Source organism: Eumetopias jubatus, unplaced genomic scaffold, assembly GCF_037043125.1.
Source record: "Eumetopias jubatus isolate StellerSeaLion01/CBP00866 unplaced genomic scaffold, mEumJub1_p1.0 scaffold_3, whole genome shotgun sequence".
NCBI classification, from domain to species: domain Eukaryota; kingdom Metazoa; phylum Chordata; class Mammalia; order Carnivora; family Otariidae; genus Eumetopias; species Eumetopias jubatus.
This window is the reverse complement of record NW_028274809.1, coordinates 125049860-125072132: the sequence shown is the minus strand read 5'-3', so window position 1 is coordinate 125072132 and position 22273 is coordinate 125049860. Positions and strand designations below refer to the sequence as shown.

General features: G+C 37.0%; 1 protein-coding gene across 3 annotated transcripts in view; it reads right to left on the bottom strand.

Annotated features, from left to right (window-relative positions):
• FRY (FRY microtubule binding protein) overlaps positions 1 to 22273 on the bottom strand; it is a 348142-nt gene that overhangs the window by 95013 nt on the left and 230856 nt on the right. For all 3 annotated transcript variants that reach the window (XM_028104226.2, XM_088021790.1, XM_028104219.2), the window contains exons 19-29: positions 21233 to 21415; positions 18796 to 18882; positions 16373 to 16632; positions 15725 to 15914; positions 14961 to 15085; positions 12616 to 12673; positions 11666 to 11757; positions 11201 to 11373; positions 9927 to 10087; positions 8604 to 8714; positions 4667 to 4821 (exon numbers count right to left, since the gene is read on the bottom strand). In XM_028104226.2, coding sequence (XP_027960027.2) covers positions 4667 to 4821; positions 8604 to 8714; positions 9927 to 10087; positions 11201 to 11373; positions 11666 to 11757; positions 12616 to 12673; positions 14961 to 15085; positions 15725 to 15914; positions 16373 to 16632; positions 18796 to 18882; positions 21233 to 21415 — 1595 coding nt within the window. The remainder of the gene's footprint in view (positions 1 to 4666; positions 4822 to 8603; positions 8715 to 9926; positions 10088 to 11200; positions 11374 to 11665; positions 11758 to 12615; positions 12674 to 14960; positions 15086 to 15724; positions 15915 to 16372; positions 16633 to 18795; positions 18883 to 21232; positions 21416 to 22273) is intronic.

The window sequence follows — 22273 nt, the reverse complement described above, 5'->3', positions numbered from 1 at the left end:
ACATCTGTACTTAGATGGTTAAAATAGGCTTAGAAACAAAATCTTACACCTTTCAGTATTAAATTATTCAATGCAGGCCACGGGAAGGGTAAAAGATAAAGACAGCTGTGATCATTTGGAATAAAAATCAAATCGTAAAATAAATACAAAAGGCAGATGTAATTCAGAAAGCAAACAAAAAATAAAACTTTTTTAGTCTAGAAGAGAGGAGGTTTTGAAGAATTTGGGAAATACCCACTAGCTCTGGCTTATATAAAATGGAATGACAAAGTTCGGGGTAACTCTGAGGTATTCTGGAGAGAAACAGATTTCATTAGTTGATAGAGGGGATTACACCATAGCTTTCTGCTTCCAACAGCTATTGAATAGTAAGAGTGTTTACACAGTGCCTACTATGTGCTAGGCCTTAGGTCAAGAAATTGGATTCATATTTTACAGATATCTCTCATCTTCAGATCTATAGATCTATTTTTAAGGACTTGATTAGAAATGCCGTATTTACTCATTCCCCTATTAACAGACTTGAGGTTGTTTTTCACTGTTTTAAAATACAGTAGTAAATATCCTGCATGCATTTCTGTACATGGTTGCGATTTCTTTTCTTTTTTTTTTTTTTAAAGATTTTATTTATTTATTTGACAGAGAGAGACACAGCGAGAGAGGGAACACAAGCAGGGGGAGTGGGAGAGGGAGAAGCAGGCTTCCCGCCGAGCAGGGAGCCCGATGCGAGCCTCGATCCCATGAACTCTGGGTTCATGACCTGCGCTGAAGGCAGATGCTTAACGACCGAGCCACCCAGGCGCCCCTCTGTACATGGTTGCAATTTCTGAGGCTAGCATGTACCATATTAAAAGGAAAGATTGGTTTAATTTAATCATTAGGTTAATTGGTTTAACCTAATCATACTAGTGTTCCCATTTTACAAATGAGGAAGTGTGTATAGTAACGTGCTCAGGAACACACAGCTTGATTAGGGGCAGAGCTAAATTCAAGCTCAAGACAGCACGTTTCCTGAGCCCAGATTCCTAACCTCTGTGCTCTCTTGAAATCTTCAGCTGACTGGCAAAACCAAATGAGGTTATGCATCACCAGCTAGGGAGTGTGATTAGGATTCATGAATCATAAGCTTCCCTTGTCTTCCTTGGTAATATATAGATGCTATTTCCGTAAGACATGTGGGACATCTACTTGTAATAATTCAAGTTTGCTGGGGCTGATTTAAATTGGGAAAGATTATAAGAAATTAGCTTAAGGCAAAACATACAAACAGCAATGGCAACAAAAACCACCTCCCAAGATAAACCCAACAAAATATAAATTAAAACTTTGACCTTATATGTAATTCTAAAACAGTTATTAAATACATTGTAGTAGTACGTTGGAGGGTAAGAGTAAAAACAATAGAACTCTCAAGTATTTAATTAAATGTGAAGAGAATTTTGTTGAGTTAAGCCACCAACTGGAAATGGCCTACACTTTTAATATAAAGCATACTATTTACCTTGATTTAGAATGTTGGATATCCATTTAATCTCTTTCTCAATTTCTTTATCTGTTCTGTACTGATATAATTTGGAGTTGAGGGGAAGTTAATAAGAAGACACAAAGAAATCAAATAGGTATTTGAATTAATGCTGCCTGACAGGTGAGCTATTTCCTTTTGTGTTTAATTATAGTAATGAGCTGCACTTAATAGCTTTTAATCAAATATAAGATATATTTTATAAAAAATTCTTCAAAATTAATATTACCAGTTCTACCATCACTTTCTACTTTTATCCTCACTTCTCCTGGTCCTATTTGAGATCCACACTGACTTCCAAATCTCTCAATATCACTGGATACATCAGAGTTATAGTAACACTTTCAGTTTTGATTGGATTCCACCAAGTTCACAACACACACACACACACACACACACACACACACACACAGAGTCCTCTATAGAAATAAAAGAAACAAAAAAAGAACATAGAGAACTATTTTTTTTCATTATCACAGCTGATGAATACAGGGATTGATATATTAAACTATGCAAAACTGGCTAATTCCCTCTTCTAAAACCAAAAGTAGAAAGTTTTATTCAGGAGCATTTTTTAAATGTTCAATTTTTTATGTATTTTATAGTTAATTGTAAATGGTTCCTTAGTGAATGAGATTGGTTATAAACTGTCATATTCCTATAAAAAAATCCAGCATATGTTCATTTCTATTTGAAAAGGAGGAGATAATTCTTTACAAGAAAGATTCTTCACTTTAGAATATGACTTGTAGGAATTACTGTACAGATAATTTGTTTGAGAATGTTAAAATATGACCCAGTTTAGGTATGAGTTTTCAGGAACATATTATTTCATAACAGAAGGTAGTTAGGGGTTTTTAGGAGCAAACTTGTGGAAAACAAAGCAAAAGCCAAAACACCAGAATTGCTTTCAAAAAAGTACTGAAAATATAAGTACAAAGATTGTTTGAACAAATCCCGAGGCTTATCCAGACTATGCAGACTGAGAATTTATGAGGAGACAGAGCAAATTTAAGCCCCAGCTGAAATTTTAAATTCTGAACATGCCCCGTGGTGACAAATGACAGAAGGGTTGGCTACTCTCTTGGCGGACAGATTGCGGCCATGTCAATGCCTGGTCCTCGAAACTTCCTGCTGGATAGATGAGGGTCGTGAATGTAAGTTGATCTGCAATATTTGTCTAAGAAAGCAGAATAGTTTGGAGTAATATCTTAAAAAAAATCTAAATATGGGGAGTTTTATGATTTAATATTTTTGTGACTGGAGATATTAACGAAATTCAGATTATACTGCTAAATTCATAGACATTTATTAGTGCTCTCTAAGGAAAATACCTAGATTCACCCAGAGGAATGCAGCACAATATTTTATGAGATGGCCATGCAATGAAATAAATTTGACTAGGACAGTTCACATCGAGTTCACTGGGAGAAAGGCAGCACAGAGAGGAAACTTCTTTGTTTTAATTCTTGTCAAAGGGATCTAGGGTCCAAGTCATATTCTAAATACATTTTCAAAATCAAAAAGAGTCATGTGAACAGATTTATTTTTAAAATATCAAAATATCTGAAAATAAAAACACACTCTGGAGAAAGGTTTTTGCAAAAAAAATTTGCTATTTTGGTAATATCCTATAGGTATAACTATCATTTCATAATGTTAACATCATGAAATAAAATGATGGCAAACTGGACAGTTTAGATTATATTCATCTGCTGTAACTTTTACTGAGATTGAAATGTATAATAAACATTCTACTATTAAGATTATAGAAAATGTAAGCTTTAGATGTGAAATGTTATCTACTGTCTTTAAAAATGAAAGCTGAAAATTTTAAAGAAAAACCTCTCTCTTGAAATAGCATGTTCATTTTAGGTTTATTGAAAGTAGAGGTCTTCTAATATTCTGTTCTTATTAATTTAGAACAGAATAGGTTGTAATAGGTCAGAATTTAAAGCTCATTCACTTTATTCCCTTCATCTGGTAGCTTAAGGTAGCTATTTAAAATTCAACATTTAATTAAAAAGGAAAAATTAATAGTCTATATGAGTCTCTTCAAAAATAAACTTGGGCTGCCTTCTATCAGTTTCCAATACATAAGCTCTTTCTTGGGAATAGCTTATGCACTTTGCGGTCTTCATTAACCCTTTCATTTTGGCTATGAAATTATTTCAGTGAAATAGTGAAATTATTTCACTCAATAAATTACAGTGCTGCATGACTTCACTGAGGGGCTAATTTACATAACTAGAGAGTGTGGTTTTATAAGTGTAATCTATGGAACCCAGGGTGTCACATTTTCTTTTCTTCCTTTCTGAAGTTTTGGGCAAGAGAGATGTAACTTTAAAAAAAATTTTTTTTTTTTTTTTAAATAGGACCCATACCCAGTGGTGGAGCCCAATGCAGGGCTTGAACTCACAACCCTGAGATCAAGACGTGAGCTGAGATCAAGAGTTAGACGCTTAACCAACTGAGCTACCCAGGCAGCCCCTTTTATCTTTTTTTTTTTTTTAAAGATTTTATTTGAGTCTAAGAGAGAGAGAGAGAGAAATAGAGAGAAAGCACGAGCAGCAGGGGAAGGGCAGCGGGAGAAGCAGACTTCCTACTGAACAGGAAGTCCAATGCAGGGCTCAATCCCAGGACCCTGGGATCATGACCTGAGCCGAAGGCAGATGTTTAACCGACTGAGCCGCCCAGGCGCCCATTACTTTTTTTTTTTTTTTTTAATAGAGCGATGTAACATTCTTAGGTTGCTTCCTGGGTTTAGTTTGGTCTCAGGATGGCTAAAGGGCTTACAGTTCACACCTGTCACAAACATTTCTAGAAACTCCTTTAATTCCTTTAATGTACCTTCTTTATGATTTTCAAATCCTGCTCGTATTTGTTCCTGTGAACTTCCGGGCAATTAATAAGAAGGATGCTATAAGGACAAATCATTCTTCAGGAAAATGAGAAAAATCATTGTAGCTGCAGACTTATAGGGAGTGGTCTATCTGCTGGGGAAATATTGGCCATTGTGTATTTCTTTAGAATTCACTCTGCTCAGATAATTGCAAAACAGTCAGCCCTCATACATTCATATCATGAAGAGCAACTTTCATTGTACTTGCCACTTAAAAACCTTTCACTTACAAGAATTCATACCTGCTTCCACACACAGTTGCTATGGCTTTGAAGCAGCCAGATGCGAGCTGGTAGGAACCTGTGTAGCATCGGTCAATTGCCCAATTAAAAAGATTAATTTGGTCGGGATTAAGTTCCAATAGCAAGATGACGACTTCACAGCCAAGTTGATGAACCTGAATACATGGAGAAAAGCAATTATTCATGTTTAATGAAAAGTTATTCCAGGGAAAGACACAAAATCATGCTTAGCCAACATAAACTGGGAAAATTGAAAGTGGAGACAGAGTATTCACCTCAATTTTTTTTAAGATTTTATTTTTAAGTCATCTCCACACCCCACATGGGGCTCGAACTCACAAAACCCAAGATCAAGAGTTGTGCCCCCTACTGACTGAGTCATCCAGGTGTCCCTTCATCTTAATGTTTATTCCACATATTCTTCTTTAAGAGGATGCAAAGTTGCAACTGAAAATTGAAATGTATGTATAAACTAAATCAGACTCTGTAAATGTGTCATGTATAGGGTTCACTTATTCTTGAGTTTTAATTCTGAAAAGGTAATAAAGACTTTGTTGGCAATGTTTCCTTATTGCATTTAAAATATTTTTGAACAGTACATGTATCTTGTTAAAAATTAAGTATACAAAGGATGGCCTTTATGCGTGTAAGTCTTTTGAGGAAAAAAAATCAGAATATATTTATGGGGCTTGATTACTAAACTTAGCTGGCAATGTTTTAAAAAGAAATGTAGTTCCTATAAGCTCTTCTTAATCACAGACTCTCATGTGAATTGATCATCATACCAGATAGAATTAATGGATCCTTTATTGACCGTTCCTGAAGCTACTGTCGAATACTGGATGGTCACATTTGTCCAGGAGAAGCCTGGTGCCTGGAGGCCATATTCCCTTCAGAGAGTAACATTTTCCTGTCTCCTTCTGTTTCCTTCTCTTGCCAGTTGCGACCAGGTGGAGAAGGAAAGATTCTGGCTTTTTTTTTTTTTTTTTTTAAACAATAGGGTGTGGACTAAGATGGGAGCAATATTCTAGTTGGATGGCCAAACATCATCAGCCTAGTTCCCCACAGGCTTAAGTAATTAGCAGCAGATAAAAGCTAATGATACCACTACAAAGGACTTAAAAATAACATTTCATTAAGAAGTTAGTTTGACTTGAAAGAAAATCAGCAAGTTTTTATTGAGCTTTAGAAACCCTATTTTAGAGTGTAAGATACATAGCATATAATTCACAAGTAAATGAGTTACTGTAACTGAACACACCAGTGTGAACACCAGACGTACACACCACATTACCAGCACCATTGAAGCCAGTCTTATGCACTGTCCTATCACTAGTCTGTCTCTCCTTTTCCAAAGGAACCACTATCCTGACTTCTACCACCATTGGTTAGTTTGGGCTGTTTTGAACCCTCTGCAATGGAATTATATAGATTATAATTTTGTGTCTGTTTTCTTTCATACAACTCATGTTTGAGAGTCATCCACATTCATTCATTGTCACTGTTGTATTCTGATATATGATTATTTCACAATGTGTTCATTCTATACTGATCAACGTCGGGTGTTTACAGCTTTTGACTTCATAATACTGCTTTGAACAATTTTGTACGTGTCTTATGTTGTACATATTGGATATATATTTTATGAAATATATATCTGAGTACAATTGCTGGGTCGTAGGGTGTCCTATGTTCAACCTTAGTAGACAATGCCAGTTTTCCAAGGTGGTTATTTCGATTTCTACTCTCTGTAGACTTCTATGAGAGTTCCTGTTGCTCTATTTCTTCATTGACATTGTCCATCTTTTTAATCTTCACCATTCTGGTGGATTTGAGGTAGTATCTCCTGTGGTGAGTCTGCATCTCTCTGATTACTCATGAGCTTGAGAACAGTTTTTTATGTTTATTGGCTATTGAAATAACCTCTTTTGTAAATTGCTCGTTTAAGTCACTTGCTCATTTTTCTATGAATGTCTCTCTTATTTATCTGAAGGGATCCTTGATATACTCTAGATAAGAAGTGCTGGTTTTATCTTGCGAACATCTTTCACTCTGTAGCTAGCCTGTTCACACTCTTAATGGTGTTTTTTGGAGGAAGTTATTAACTGGTTTTTTTTTACAATTAGTAATTTTTGCATCCCGTTTAAGAAACCTTACTTAGACCCCAGGGATTAAGATTTCCTCCTGTATTCTTGTATTATTTTCTAGAAACTTCAGTTTTTTTTAGCTTTCACATTTATATCTATAATTTAATTTCTTCTTTTTCACTCCTGATATCTTATTTTTTCTTTCCCAATGCATTGACTAGGATCTTCAGTATAATGTTGATAGAAGCGGTGAAAGCAAGCGTCTTTGGTCATTCCAATCTCAGAGAATACTTTCAATATTCACCATTAAGTATGATGTTTATAATAGGGTTTTTTTTTTAAACACCCTTTATCAAACTAAGAGTTCTTTTTTATTCTTAGTTTTATTAGGGGTTTCTCTCATAAATAAATGTAGAATTTCATTAAATACTTTTTCTGCATCTATTGAGATGCTCATATATTTTCTTCTCGAGGCTCTATTAATATAATTAACATACTAAGAACTGATGGCTATTTGAACATTAAATAAATCTTGAAGTTCTTGCATAGTGCCAACTTGATCATGATGAATCATTTTTATATATCATCAAATTAAATTTCCTTATACTTTATTTACATTTTTGTATCTATGCTCCTGAATAAAATTGTCTTTTAATTTTTTTCCCATTAAATCCTTGGCAGGTGTTAGTAATAATGTTATGCTGGTCTCATAAAATATGTTGGGATGTATTTCTTCTTGAGCTGTTTTCTCTTTATGGATTTTGTATAAAATTGATGCAATTTGTTCCTCAAATGCTAAACTCATCAGTAAAGCCATCTGGTCCTAAAGTTTTCCTTGTAGGAAGACTTTTAATTACAGATAAAATTTCTTTATACTTCTATGACTATTCAGCTTTTCTTTCCTTTTTGGGTTGTGTTTTTTTTAGGAATTTGTCCATTTGACCTAAATTTTCAGGTTTATTGGTACAAATATGTTCATATGTTCTCTTTTCTTTTTAATATCTACCATTTGTAGGGATGTCCCCTTTATATTTCTGATGTCGATGACACGTGTCTTTTCTCTTTCTTGATCAGACTTGCCATGAATTAATTATATTAGTCTTAACAAATTCAACTTTTGACTTAAATTATCATCTCTATTAATTTTTTTCTTTTTCATTAACTTCTCCTTTCATCTCTATTATTTCCTTCATTATACTTTTTTTTCAGTTTGATATGCTATTCTTTTTATAACTTCTTGAGATGGATGCTTAGGTCATTGATGATCAGCCTTTTTTCTTTCTAATATATATAATCAAGGCTACACATTTCATTCTAAGCAAGGCTTTACTTACAGCCCACAAGTTTAGTATGTAGTATTTTGTTATTCTTCAGGTAAAAAATAATTTTCAGTTTCTATTGTTATTTGTTCTTTGACTCACTAGTTATCTGGAAGAGCGTTTCTTAATTATCTTCTTCTTATTGATTACTGGCCTATTGTCACTGTGAGTAGAGAAAATAGTCTGTGTCATTTCAATCATCTGATCTTCATGGAGACTTGCTTTTGGACCCAGCTGATGGTCAACTTTGGTAAATATGTTGTGTTTTTTTATCCTGATGCATCACAGTGTAATGTGTGCAACACAGAGACCTATACTTCTGTGGCTGATGTTGAAGGTCATTCTGTCTAGGGTGATCGGCCTTGACTGGGTTACTACAGTGCATGAGCATTGTTCACAGAATGACCTTCAACATCAGCCACAGAAGTATAGGTCTCTGTGTTGCGTGTGCGTGTGTGCACACACACACACACATAACACACACAAAACAAACAAACAAACAAATACAATGTATTTTTGGCTAATACTTACTCGTAAATCTTGACAAGCCAGAATGTTGTCAAGCCACTTGTACAGGTAGCCATCCGGGGAAAGGCCCACGTTGTCGAACACAGGGCCACAGCACAACACCGCTGACATTGCCTGATAACGAAACAATCCAACATGGAATGAAATCGGCAATGATCTAATAACACACAAGCGACTCCCTAAAACGTAACTACCACATTTGTAAATGATGAGGGTCTTCTAAAGCAGTTATTTTCACAAGATAGTAAAGTATTCCTTACTAGGTTAAATAAAAAGGACCAGAGGCCCAATTTTGGATTTTTAAATAAGAATTAAAAGCCATAAATTTAACTTCGTGGACATAAAATTTTATGATAACAAATCTTTACAATGAAAGAGTAAGATACTCACAATGAAATGACCATTTCACAGTATTTAAAACTGACCTTCAGTGATTTTAAGTGAATAAGTTCTGCTTTATAAGGTAAATACAGCTTTTCAAGTTTTGCTTTGGTGACAAATATTTGACTAATGTACTAAATTGACAAACCATGGAAAATATGGAAGTAAATAATTATGATTCTTAATCAAAGAAAAAAATTAGGAATATAAACTTTAGTTACTTGGAGGAGGAGAGCAAGCAAGGGAATGCAAGAGAAGGGGCGATCTTGATTCACTTTGTAATTAGTAGGTCGCCATGACTATGAGGGCCATGGTTTAAATCAGCTTCATTGAGGCAAGAGTCAACTGGAGAGTCAGCAAACTTCCAGTATATTTGACAGAGCCAATACACAGTTTTCTAAAGGTCATTAGGCTGTAAGGAATCATGCTTGTGATTTTGAACAGCCTTATTTTTGAACAGCCTTATTAGTGTGGGAATTTATTTGGGGGAGTCTTCTACAATAGGAGACTAAAAAGGGAATGTGGCTCTTGGTGGATTCTGTATTTGAGGTAACATAGAGATCTTGCAGTTTGTAAAGCTAACCGCCAAGGCAGCTACTTACAGGGTAAATAAGCAAAACCAGGTGGTTCTCATGGTTTTCATCTCATAGATGAAAGTGAGAGCTGGGAAAAGTTTTGTATTTTGAAACTGAGAGCCCAGCTGGAATATGTACATATTTATACACAACTATCTGTCTATGTTGACATGCATATGTTTTGGAATTTTAAAAAATCAGCTTATGCATTTCTGGGTGTGTGTGTTTGTTGCATGTGCACATATATTTTATCATATAATATTAGTTACTTTAACCTTATTTAAGGCATGGCTGTCAGTTTAAGGAAAGGTTGTTAATTTAAGGAGAGACAGTCTGACAAAAGTTATTCCTCGAGACAAAGTTGCCCTACCTTTAATGCACAATACTGGTATCTTGTAATCTGATGATTTCTATCACTGTAGCGATCCAGAGGGGTGAACATAATGCTGAAGGGTCCTGCCCACTGGCTAAATAAGATGAAAAGATGATGCCTCAGGCTTTGCTGGGGAAACAGAAATCTTCGGTGGTGAACTAGAGAGAAAACACAGAGTTAAGAGTCTCCTAGACTGAAACGTATAGTGAATACAGTTTAGGTCACTATTATACATGATTCTTAGATTTTGAGAAAAGGAGTAATTTTATTTCCTAACTCGAGTTTTCTTTAGGTAATGAAATGAGCATTTAAGAAGGCAAGCCTAATTTTCTCTCTTAAGTGTAGAGTCCTCTCCTCATGCTGCAGTCAGTGACTCCTTGTCCAGAGTGGGAAGCAGAAAGAAAAAGTGGACTGGCAGACACTGCTTTTTAACCAACATCGAGGAAGGCTGCAACACCTCCTGCTCAGCTGCTTCTCACAGAGCAAACGTCCTTTCGACTGCTGCCGCCCGTCTTTGAAAGTACTGGGAAATATAATGTATAGACCTCCATTTGAAACAAACACACTCTAACTGAAGAAGTCCACTCAAATCTTAACTTAGGGTCCTCCAGAGGAGGAGGACTGGTAAGAAGAAGGTTTTGCAACATCAAAATAATGGAAAAAGGAGAACCAGTTGAACTGTGACCTTTTGTAATTATGTCAACATTTTTAAATATAGTAATTTTTATACCACATTGGCCAGCTATTTTTATTCTCTACACTTTTATTAGATGAAAAGGTTTCATACCCATTTGCTCTATGGAAAAAAAAAAACCTCTCAATAATATAATTTGCTAAGCTGTATAGAATTCTATAGAACGGGTTGCTTGGAGAGTCAAGAGGAGGAATACTGTGGAGCTGTATCACACGTTCGCAGACGAGCACAATGAGAAGGAAGAAATGAAGCTTCTGTGAATGTTCTCCCTGAATTACTTCCTTCCTCTGGAAATTGCATAGATTCATTTTCAGATGGGAACCCAAACAAAGAAGAGAAATAATGGGATAAGCACAAAGCCAAATTTAACTCCTTTTGCCTTTCCAACTCTGTGCTGAATTACCACAATCTGTTCCCATGTGTATTCCCAAGTAGTTCAAAATAAATGCAAAATAAATGAAGGACCCCATCCTAGACCTGCACACAGGCCCGTAGGATGAAAGAGGAAAGCACAGCAGTGAGGAACACAAAGGGTTTTTCAAGCACGAAGGGACTTCACAGTGATGCATCGCTGTACCTGGTACACACTGAATCAAGTTGGCGACCATCGCACTAAAATGTGCCCGGATATCTTTAAGAATTTCTACTTCTTTGTCATTTTCAGCTTCTAGGAGCATGCGGGTCAGATCCACATATTCTAAGAACAAAGCTCCAAGGGCTAAAGTATCCCGTTCTAAGGCTCCATTTGTGCTGGAATTAAAAAAAAAAAAAAATTAAGCTTTCAGATGATTAGTCTTTATGTCAGAGTAGTAAATGCTTAAGGGAAAAGAAGATTCACTGTCAGAACTCGCACACTAAATTTGTTCTTGACCCACAGGCAGTGTAAATAAATATGAAAAAACAACAACAAGCTTTTTTGGACTTTTCTGAGTAAAAGTTAAAGGTAACACATTTAAAAAAAAAGAAAAAAAAAAGAAAGACAAGAAGAAAGAGAGACAAAAAGTGGTGAGGTGAGATGAACTCATTCGAATTCTCACCCTACCTGTCACTTATGACACCTGCATCAGCCAGAAGCTCAAAAATTCGAAGTAGTTGTAGCCTTAACAAGTCCCGCCGTTCTCGGCGTTTTTTATTCTGTGTAGAAAGAGGTAATACATTTATGCACGTGGGCAAAACAAAAATAACTTTGCTTTGGGAAACTGTATTGAAGAAAAGCATCATCTAGCTATTTTCAATTTCCTAAACATAAAAGACGAGGGTATTTCTCTTTCTTCCAAATCCTTAGAGAAAATGCTTGCTATTACGGGCTCTAAAAGAAACATATCCTAAGTGGGTCAATAAATATTTACAAGGTGGCAATGTTGAGAACTAACCAGCCTCATTTCCTAGATGCTTCCAGCAACTACTGAAAGACGGAGTCACTGAAACACAGAAAGGGACAGTGGACACAAAGAATCCCACCAGTTCTGGTCATGCAAGTTGCACTAGTAAAATTCTGCTACTTCTTCTATCTTTATCTGCTAGATGGGAAGTATTCTTTATTTTTTATCCTGATACATTATAAGTTTGTCCTTTCCAGAGTTCACGCCAGGGAAGATAATGTTGAGGAAAACGCTTCCTACGCCAGATGAAACAAATAATATTCTTGACCACCCAACTCCTTGTAAAGAATAAGTAAACCAGCTAAAACCCAAAGTTCAATCAACTCAAACCTCCTGCAAAAGAACATAATAGTTTTACATACATAGGACTATCTAGGTTGTTTTGCCTTCATGAGTTTAGAAGAAAATCTTTTAAAATAGGAACTGTATTATACTAAATACTCAAATACTGAGCAATAATAAAAATAACAAAAGTTAAAATATTAAGATTCACTGTTAAAAGCATTCTGGGTGTTTGCATTTTTTTTTTTAGGGGAAACCATTAAGTATCTAAATTTATACTATTGTCCAAATAAACTGAGGCATGAAGTATTTAAATTAAAAATCTTACCTCTGGTCTTCGTTCCAGAGCTTCTTTCATTAACGGATGAAGTTCTTCTACCAATTCTCTATGGAGGAAAAAGGTCAACATTTGAAATTCATTATTATTGACACCAAGTTTGTCACCAAATATATCCATTCAAGCCTAAGTCATGTGCTTTTCTCACTTTGCTTCTGACCTCAAAATGCCCCCTGGTCTTTCTGTTTCTCAGTCACATGGTGAACTGGAACTAGGTATTGGCCTAAGCTTTGTATTACTGGTTTTCATCCCAGTGTTACGTATATAATTTTGGCTCAATACATATTTGTTGACTTGATTTTGATTTCCTGTTCTGGAGTCCTCTATGGAGTCCTCTCTAAATGGCTAAAACAAACAATATGTTGTAAGTGACTCTTAAAATCAGAACACTTTATTACAGGCAGTGGGGATAAAGGTAAACAAAATCGAGTCCCTCACAGAAGACATTTTCAGTCTAACTAGAGCAAAAGAGACGGGGGCAGTTGTCATGGCACTACTTTTGGGATCTGTGCTCAGGGAACTGACAGTTGATTTTAAAATCAAGTGTTTTTGGAGGTTCAAAGATAAACCCCTTATTTGAGCTATAGGATAAATGCAAATTATGGCAAGTATTATAATAACGAGGTTTTCATCAAAACCTTTTCTCTAGTGAAGTAAAAAATAAGTTTGATCATCTATCTATCTATCTATCTATCTATCTATCTATCTATCTATCATCTATCGTCTTTCACCTGTTCCCATTTTTTCCAGTTCTCAGCTTTATATCCACGAATCTAATTATTTGTCTTCTTTGGGAAATAATTTATGAACTGCTATGTCAAGACAACAAAATTATGAGCTCTAGCCTGCTGCCAAGTATTTTGTCTATAGCCTACTCTATGCCTGAGCACCTTGCAATATTCTGGCTGGATGTTTTGTGCTATTAGACATCATCCTCCAGGGAAATCCAAAGTTAGGAAGGTAAATTTTATGGCATTCTGTGCCGAGAGACAGAAAACCTGCATTCCATTTCAGATTTCTCTAACACAGATGCCAGCATTTCTTCATCAAAGAAATGGAAATAGTATTGATGATCTCCTCCAATAGCAACCATTTGCTGACTACTTACTACATACATTTTTTATTTTTTTATTTTTTCATACATTTTTACATTTAATCCTCTCACTCTGTAAGATTGATTCTATAATTATAATAATTTTTCTTTTTTATTAGATACATTTTATTTTTATTTATTGTAACAATTTTACAGGTGAGGGAACTGAGGCCCAGAGACATTATGTTTTCCAGACCCACATGGCTAATAAATTATATAATCTTACCCACCCTGAGGAATATTGAGGGGGTAAGATGTACAAGAGCACATGTCCCTGGCAAAGAATGTTAGGTTCTTAGGCTCTTTGGGAAAGAATGTTAGGTAATTCCAGGAATTGTTTTTCTTATTTTCCTGTAGTATTTCTACATGATTCTTTGTCTTAACTACTTAAGTAGTAAGGAGTAAAACACTGGTTAACTGTCACTCAAGTATCAGAACTGACAATTACTTTTTTTAAGAATAAAATCTGACTGTATATGTGAATAATGTAACAGATTTTTTTTCAATGGCCTCTAAAATGTCTCATTAATTTTTCTTTCTCAAATAGGGTTTCTCGCAGATGCTTGGAGCCTTCCCTTTCTATGTAAAAAAAGTCAGGATTTTAATTGTGCTTATAGGCGCTCATTGATTTGCTGAAGTCACCAGAGGCAGCCCGAGCTAAGACTTTATGATGGCTCTTTCAAAAGGCTTTGACACTGCCTCAGATGGAATGGTTATTTGATTAAAGGTGTGAAATGAGTAAGGAATCCAGAAAGTGAGACCTGATGGTTCTATTAAGGCAGCTAAAGCACCTTCTAAAGAGATGGGCTAGTATAACAGAATACTCCTGAAAGAGTTCTGTCAACGCTTAAACTGTGAGAGCCTGTTGCATTTATAAATGGCCAATGAGCAGACCTCATTGTTCTGACAGCAAAGCCTCTGAACAGTCTGGCTCACTGGCGACGGACACTGAATCATCTTCACTTATGGTTCTCTAGAAGAAGCTTGCGCACATGAGATAAAATCTGAGACGTCAAATCAAAGCTGCAAGGACCACAGGGGACAAGCGAAGGCAATCACGAGGATGCTTGCTCTATGCACGTCAAGCCACGCGGACACAAAGGAAATGGCGCAAAGCCTATAAACTCCCCAGGCACATGCCAACACGCAAACACAAACTCAAACTCAAGTTAAAAACAGGAACTAAAATTAATGACAGCAGCAGCAGGAATGAATTTAGAAGACCTCATTGAGATGACCGTACCTGAAAACAAGGGAATTTGTTCTTCCGAATCCTAAAACTAAGGATTCTGTGATCTCAATGCCCTCTAGTCTCATCAAAGGCACCAATTGCTTTAACAGAACTCCCACCGATGGGGTGCCTATGGCCTGAAACAAGTTGATTAAAAGTGAAAAAGAGGTAACACGGTAACTGATGCTTCCTTTAATCAAATGATGATTCCATTATAACAGTTTCAAAGTACTACACCACATCCCAAAGCACTGCCATCATTTCAGAAAGAAAGAAAGAAAGAAAGAAAAAAAAAAACCACAGACAGACATCAATTTCAAAACAGCACAATGAATGCATTTTTCACCTGGGACACAAATTCTAAAGAATATTTTTATCATAACAGTCTTCTTTTAAAAAAAAACAATTAAGTCAACAAAACCATTCTTAACAAGATCATTTAATCAAGGCATGGTTTAAGGGCAAATACTCGGCGAAGAGCAAGAGAAACGTGGTCTGTAGGGCAGGAACCAGACCTCAGGGTGCTAATAAATACAAGTCACTCTATGGTCTGAAGCAAGTTTCTTAACTTCTCTTTCTCTTCAGTTCTCCACTTGTCAGGGAGGAATAATAAGTTATGCACATCAACGCTCAATGGAATTTAGAAACGTGTAGGATGAAAATCTGATCCCACAGACTCCAGATGGCAGGCACAGTGCAATGTGCACTGTGAACTCTAGACAAACAAGCTAAAAAGAAACCTTACAGAGTAATTCTTCTGAAGCATGTCATGTCACCTTGTTATCGTAGCTCACGGTGCCATCGGGGGTGGTGGCCAGGATTTCTGGCGTGGACGCTCTTAAGTGTCCCGGGCTCATGATACTGGGTTTTGCAACTCCAAAACAAAGAATAAGGTAATTTCTCCACAAGGTAACATAATTGTCTCCGCTGCCGGCAGTGCTGGTTTTCTTGGCATTAATTGGGCTACTAGAAATATGGATGTGAAAACAGGAGTGAAAGTAAGTTCTGGACTTTAAATATCACTTCTTAAATAAAGATCCTAGGAAGGGCTCAAATAGAGTTGAACAACTGTCTGTCAAGGCTTGTCTATGCTGTTCAGAACAATCTGGACAGGGAATGTCTCTACTGGTCTCTACTGGACGGGAAGCTGAATAGAACTTGAAGACTGTTTTCACCAGTAAGGGTCGGACAGTCTACACCCAGACAGTCAGTCATAGGGATGATTAAGGAAAAGAAAAAACTAACTCTGGACAAGAAAAAAAAAAAAAAAAGAACTTTTGGCCAGTTTTTACTCCATGTTTAGGAGTCTGTATTAGGAAACACAGAAACTAGAGAGGATTATAATATGCCAATCTGTTAGATAAAAGGAGAACGTAAGAGGGCAAATGATCAACAACACCAAGGAAGACATACAATTCCCTTACTTTGGGTCTACCAGGGGCATGACGGACTGGAGCCGAGTGAAGGCGTATGGCCAGGCATAGCTGAGGGCTGTGGGGCAGTGTTTGGGCAGGTTCTCCTGCCGCAGGAAGCTGAAGAGGCAGAGAACCCAGGGGTCTTTGACTGACTGAGCGAATATCCAGACATGGGAAGGGCTCTTCACGTCATAATGGCTGTTGACCAGGACTGCGTTCCACTCCACCAACCACTGCAGATCCACACTGTGGGTCAGCGGTAATGTTGCCTGCAGGTTCAAGAAGTAGGCAATGAATCAATGCTCAACGGTAAATTACATGTCCTCATCGGGGCTCAGCCTAAAAGCCCCTTTGTCCACACTGCTTTTCCTGACCACCTCTGCAATGGGCCAGGCTTTGAATCTGAAACACCCTTCCCACACCTACCACTTAGGGTGTCAGTTTATAGCCACTGCTGTGTCCTATGCTGGGCTGCAAGCAGCTGAAGGGCAGAGTTTAGGGACACAGGTCCTATTTCGTACAGTTTTAACGTCACACAGCACTGTGCATTAGGACACCGAAGCTGCTCATTAAATATTTGTTGAAAAATATATGGCCTTAGTTAAATTAAACTCAACCCTGGATTTGCCGTTTAAAATTCTTTAAAAGCTATTATTACCTTCTGAGATTCATCAATGTGTTTTTATCCCTGTAACCAGTATCCCGGGCTTTTAAAAGCCATACTCTTGTTTACCTTTACTTGGACTAAACTACCTTCCCTTTGACATAGGAAGATGGCAAAATGCAATCCCTTTTATGAAGGGCATTTCACAGATGATCTTTGAGGTAAGGGACCTACTTATTCTTGTCCTGTGTTATCAAGCCAAAACAATACTACATTCTAAAACACTTTTGATCTATACCTCATATAAGTTTGTATGTGTCATTCTCTTTTAAGTCCAGAATATCAAAGTTTAGGGAAGACCAAGTTTCAAATAATTCAGCAGTGAGAGACAATTACCTTTATGACTGTCGGGCAGTTAAAATGATCCTTATTATCTATTGGGTTTACAGGTTCCCCTGGGTACGGGTGCGTCACTGATCTCAGTGGTTAATGGTCTCTAGGGGGGCACAGCCTGAGCTTCAGAACCTGAGAGGAGATTCCAACACAGGCTCCACCCAAAGCTTGTGAGCTGGGAAGAGTACCGACCATCCCAGAGTCTCTGTCTGGGAGATATTAATTTATGACTTGGGAATCATAATGTTAATCTCACCTAATCTTCAGGTGAACTAAGTGAGATAAGGAATGTAGAAACACCGGGCACAAGGCAGGCACATTCCACTTCTCCCTTTTCTGTGTATTGTCCTAAGTGCTGTACTGCGGATCTAGTAACCCCTGGCTCAAGATTTTGATCCTGATAAACAGAACAAAATCACATGAATATAATCTGCAGGCAAATAAGATATGGATATAAGACAATTAAACTCGACTCCTCCATTCCATGTTAACCCAAACTGAATTTCTAAAAGAAGTAGGGTTATGCAATATCACTGTGAAAGTCTGCCCTGCCCAGCTTAATAGTTTGAGGAATGATCATTAGCACTACAACCATAAGCCAGAACAGGGCCACTAAAGGTAGGGATCTGTGCTCAGTCTCAGAGAGAGACCACGAAAAGGCTTTGTATTCATTTATAGCTATTTGTCAGATATATCTGTATTCATTTATAGTTATTTGACAAGAAGATACAAGGGGCATCAGCAATGTGGATGCTGTGAACGGTCCCCGATCTGCACTGCCTCTTTTTAGCTAGTGACCTGGAATTAATCCAGGTCCCCTTCCTGTACTAGACTGATTTTTAAAAAAATCAGATAATTAATATCAGTATCAATTACCCTTCAATTTGTTCAGGAAATTAAAAGTTGCCAATATGCTCTTTAAAAAGGGAGAACGTATTCGACTGACAGATAAAAGCATCCTAGATTCGGAGTCCAACTAAGGTTAAGTCCGGGCCCTAACATTTCTCTGTGGGACTATGGCCCCGCCCCTTAATATTTTTAGTTTCAGTTCCTAGGAGGGTCAAAAAAGATAATAAATATGAAAGCACACTGTAAACTGTCTAAAGCATCATGTATAAGTTACATAATGGTGTTGAGCATGATATGAGCATGATAAATAAAGAGTTAAAGAATCTTGAGCAATTCTTCTTGAACTTGCTGTTTGTAAAATATCTATACTCCTAAGTCTCAAATTTTGTTTGAACTTTATCTGAACGTTTCCTAAGCTAGTATCTGAAAACCTTGTCTTGTTTTCACAAGTACTGTTGTGTCAGTTTATTATCTGACATGAAACCGCAGAATTCTTCCACATCATTTTTCTTTGTCTCTCTTTTTCAGACAGGTCCAGAGCTTACACTTGAGAACAATTAGGAATCAGGATCAAATGTGTACTTACCGAATCTGAAACTGCTACATGAATGAAACTTTCGAGAATGGACGAACTTAGTTGATCCATGACATCAATCATAGGCCTGTCATCGTCCTGTACAAAGGGTGGGCAATTACTCTCCATGGGAAAAAGAATCCTTCCCACCCACCCCACTGCGTTTGTTCGGTACACGAAGCAGAACAGCTTGCAAGATGGTGATAAGGGTTTTGTCACAGAAAAGTGAGTGCCAAGATGGTGAAAGGTAGTAGATAAAATTCCCTGTGATTCTGAGTTTAATCTTTCAAGTTTCAGTGGAAGATGGTTAGAGCTCCAACTTCACATTGTACTGAAAAGACACAGACTTGAATTTCAATAAGTTGCACATGTACACAGGCTCTAAACACCGGTGCCTTCCATCATCCAGCAGAGTGTTCATGTTGTCATGAAATTTTAGGGATGGAAACCCCACAAGAATATGCCTTGCCAGACCACTAAAAGGCTACTTGCTTGTCACTCATCTGCTAAAATAACTGATAAATTGTTGACTGCGACTGAATTTTAGTTCCAAAGAAAGTGCACTTGAGACTGACCACACACTCTGTGGTATCTTTGTTGTGTACAGCTATTTGGTAAAAGAAGCAAACTGCAGAGTATGGGAGAGAGCATCTTATGGAAAATTCTTCTACACAAATAGTACACATATTACATATGTGTGTGTGTGTGTGTGTGTGGGTGTTTGTGTGTGTGTATCCATATATGGATATGTGTATGTTTGCCACCCTTTATTATAGAGAAGCTCAGAATTATAAAATTATTTACTTTAGAAGCCTTACAGGAAAGTCTTGGAATACCATTATTCATGTATGAATGAGAACGGTTACAAAACAATTGTGGCTGGGAAAAAAACACACAAGCTCATAGATACAGAGAACAGATTGGTGGTTGTGCGGTGGGTGAAATGTGTGAAGGGAGTCAAAAGGTAAAAACTTCCAGCTACAAAATAAGTAAGTCATGGGGATATAATGTACAACATGGTGACTATAGGTGATAATACTGTGTTACATATGTGAAAGGTGCTAAGAGAGATCTTAAAAGTTCTCATCACAAGAAAACAATTCTGTAACTCTGTATGGTGATGGATGTTAACTGGACTTATGGTGGGGATCATTTCACAGTGTAAACAAATATAGGTTCATTATGTTGTACACCTGAAACTAATATAATCTTGTAGTTCAATGACACCTCAATAAAAAAAATATACGAAAACAAAGTTGTGGCTGGTAGAAGAGAGCAACATATGAGAAATGTCCTTAACACAGTCTTGGAATAGAAATTGAGAGCATGGATTTTATACTTGAAACAAATATAACAATTACGGTCAACTATACTTTAAAAAGAACCTGGGCCTCTGACTTTCAATTCTGGCTGTGTCATGTCCTCCCTGTTGACTTTTGGTTAAGGTATTTAATCTCCCTAAACCTCAGCCTCAGTATCTGTACAGTGGGTAAAATACTACTAATTTTTAGGTTATTGTGAAGGTTAAGTGAGAAACTACGTGTAGCACACAGCACGATGCCGGACACATCCATGGTAATGATTATCATTCCTATCAGAGTTAGAGATTTAATGCAGGTTTACCAAAATACAGCATGTCTTGGACATCCATTTACCAGATACCACAGATGTCCTAAAATATATCACCAAGCCATCTGAAGAAAAGTGAACAGAAAGGATTGTGATGAATTTGAAAATATTGGGTAAAGACAATGACCATTTAGTGGATCGGAAAACCACATTCAGGGATTTAAAACAGGAAAATGGAAAGTAGCATCTTTCTGAAGTATGTGACATAACAAGCTGGTCCTTCTTTCATCAACTTATGCAACTTATGGTTCGGTCACTTGTGCTGGCAGGTGATGAGCCTTAACATCTGAACAAGGGCATATAGCCCTTGACCAAGCGCAGACATTAGCTGGCCCATCATGCTTAATAATTGGCTTACTTCTCCTGTCTCAAGAGGACATATTTTCTTGTAATTTTAAGATTACTGAAATCAAACATATTTTAGTTAGCCAGACTGTTTGATACCCTGATCATTTAAAATGGAACTCATTATTTTTTCAAGTTCATTCTCTAATAGAAACGTAATAATGTCTTCTTAATTTGACGTATGCTGAACATTATGAAGGAAAATGATCTATGACTTAATCTTAAAATTCTTCACTGCTTAACCAAGGACAACCTCTTAGTGAATCAGGAATGGTCTTTTCTACTGCTCTCAGAATATATGATATATCTCTTGGAGATCAGGAGTGTTCTTTCATAATCAAAAACCCATGATGAATATTTTTTGACATCATGTGTGACATGGAGGCACATAAACTCGTAATGCATTATTCACAGGTTTTAATCTAAACTTCAAAAGAAAGAAATGAGTTAGAAAATTCAGAAGGAGAATCCATACCTCAGGCTGACCCAGGGCAACAAATAAAGCTCGAATTTCCTTGAGTATTAAAACAGACAGTTTGCGTGTGGCCACCTGGAAACTGCAGAGTAAAACCAAAGCAAAGCCTTCCACAGCGTGAAGCACGCTGCAGTGGGGGCCCCGCTCCGACTGAATTCTGTGGCTGGAGCCATTTGCAATCAGCTGTCGGGCAATAAGAACACATTCTATATTCAGAAAAATAACAATTGAAGAAGAAGAAACTACTCATATGTGCATCTTTTGGTACATGTGACCTCATAATATTAAATTGCAGCGACTCATAACCAGACATGACTGTAAATTCATTACTATTTCTAACAGATCATAGATCCCTTTTTTCCTTTAGATCCATTGTTACTTTGGAACACCATCTGTTATCTCTGATAAGAGAAAACTTTCAAAGGTTGTTAATATTAATAAGAACAAACCAGTTTCCATCCATATACCATTTGAGATGACACTATAAATTGAGTCAAAGTGGCCTCATTTGTTTCGACTCAGATTCCCTATAGACTTGTGGAGAGCATTCAGTTGAATTTTCAAACATTTACTTTCTAATCACATGTACTTACTAGTTTCTTGTGTTCGATTCTAATCTAGGTGTGTGAACATTTATGAGGTGGGTTCTGAAAGTTTCCAAGCCACAACCAAGTAGCTCTAAAGCAAAAGCAAGCCAGACAACAGGGCAGATTCCACATCTATTTCAGTTTTCCTTTGACAAGCTCACATAACCCTTGTTTTTCTACCTATCATCCTTTGGCACGTGTACAACACGGGGAAACAGGAATGATCTAGGATCGGGGATCTGGGCTGTTCCCCCAGTGCTGTTGTACTCCCCCGAGCCTCCATGTTCCTCAGAATCTCAGCTGTGCTCTTGCCTCACCAGGCCCTGTCTCCATCTGCTCATTGCCAATGTCAAGTTCACCACCGCCCTTGTTCTCCTCTGACAACTTCTCCATAACCTGCTCTTCAAAATGTTGTCATTCATTTTTTGCATTTAGGACTGAGGTGGAAGGAATA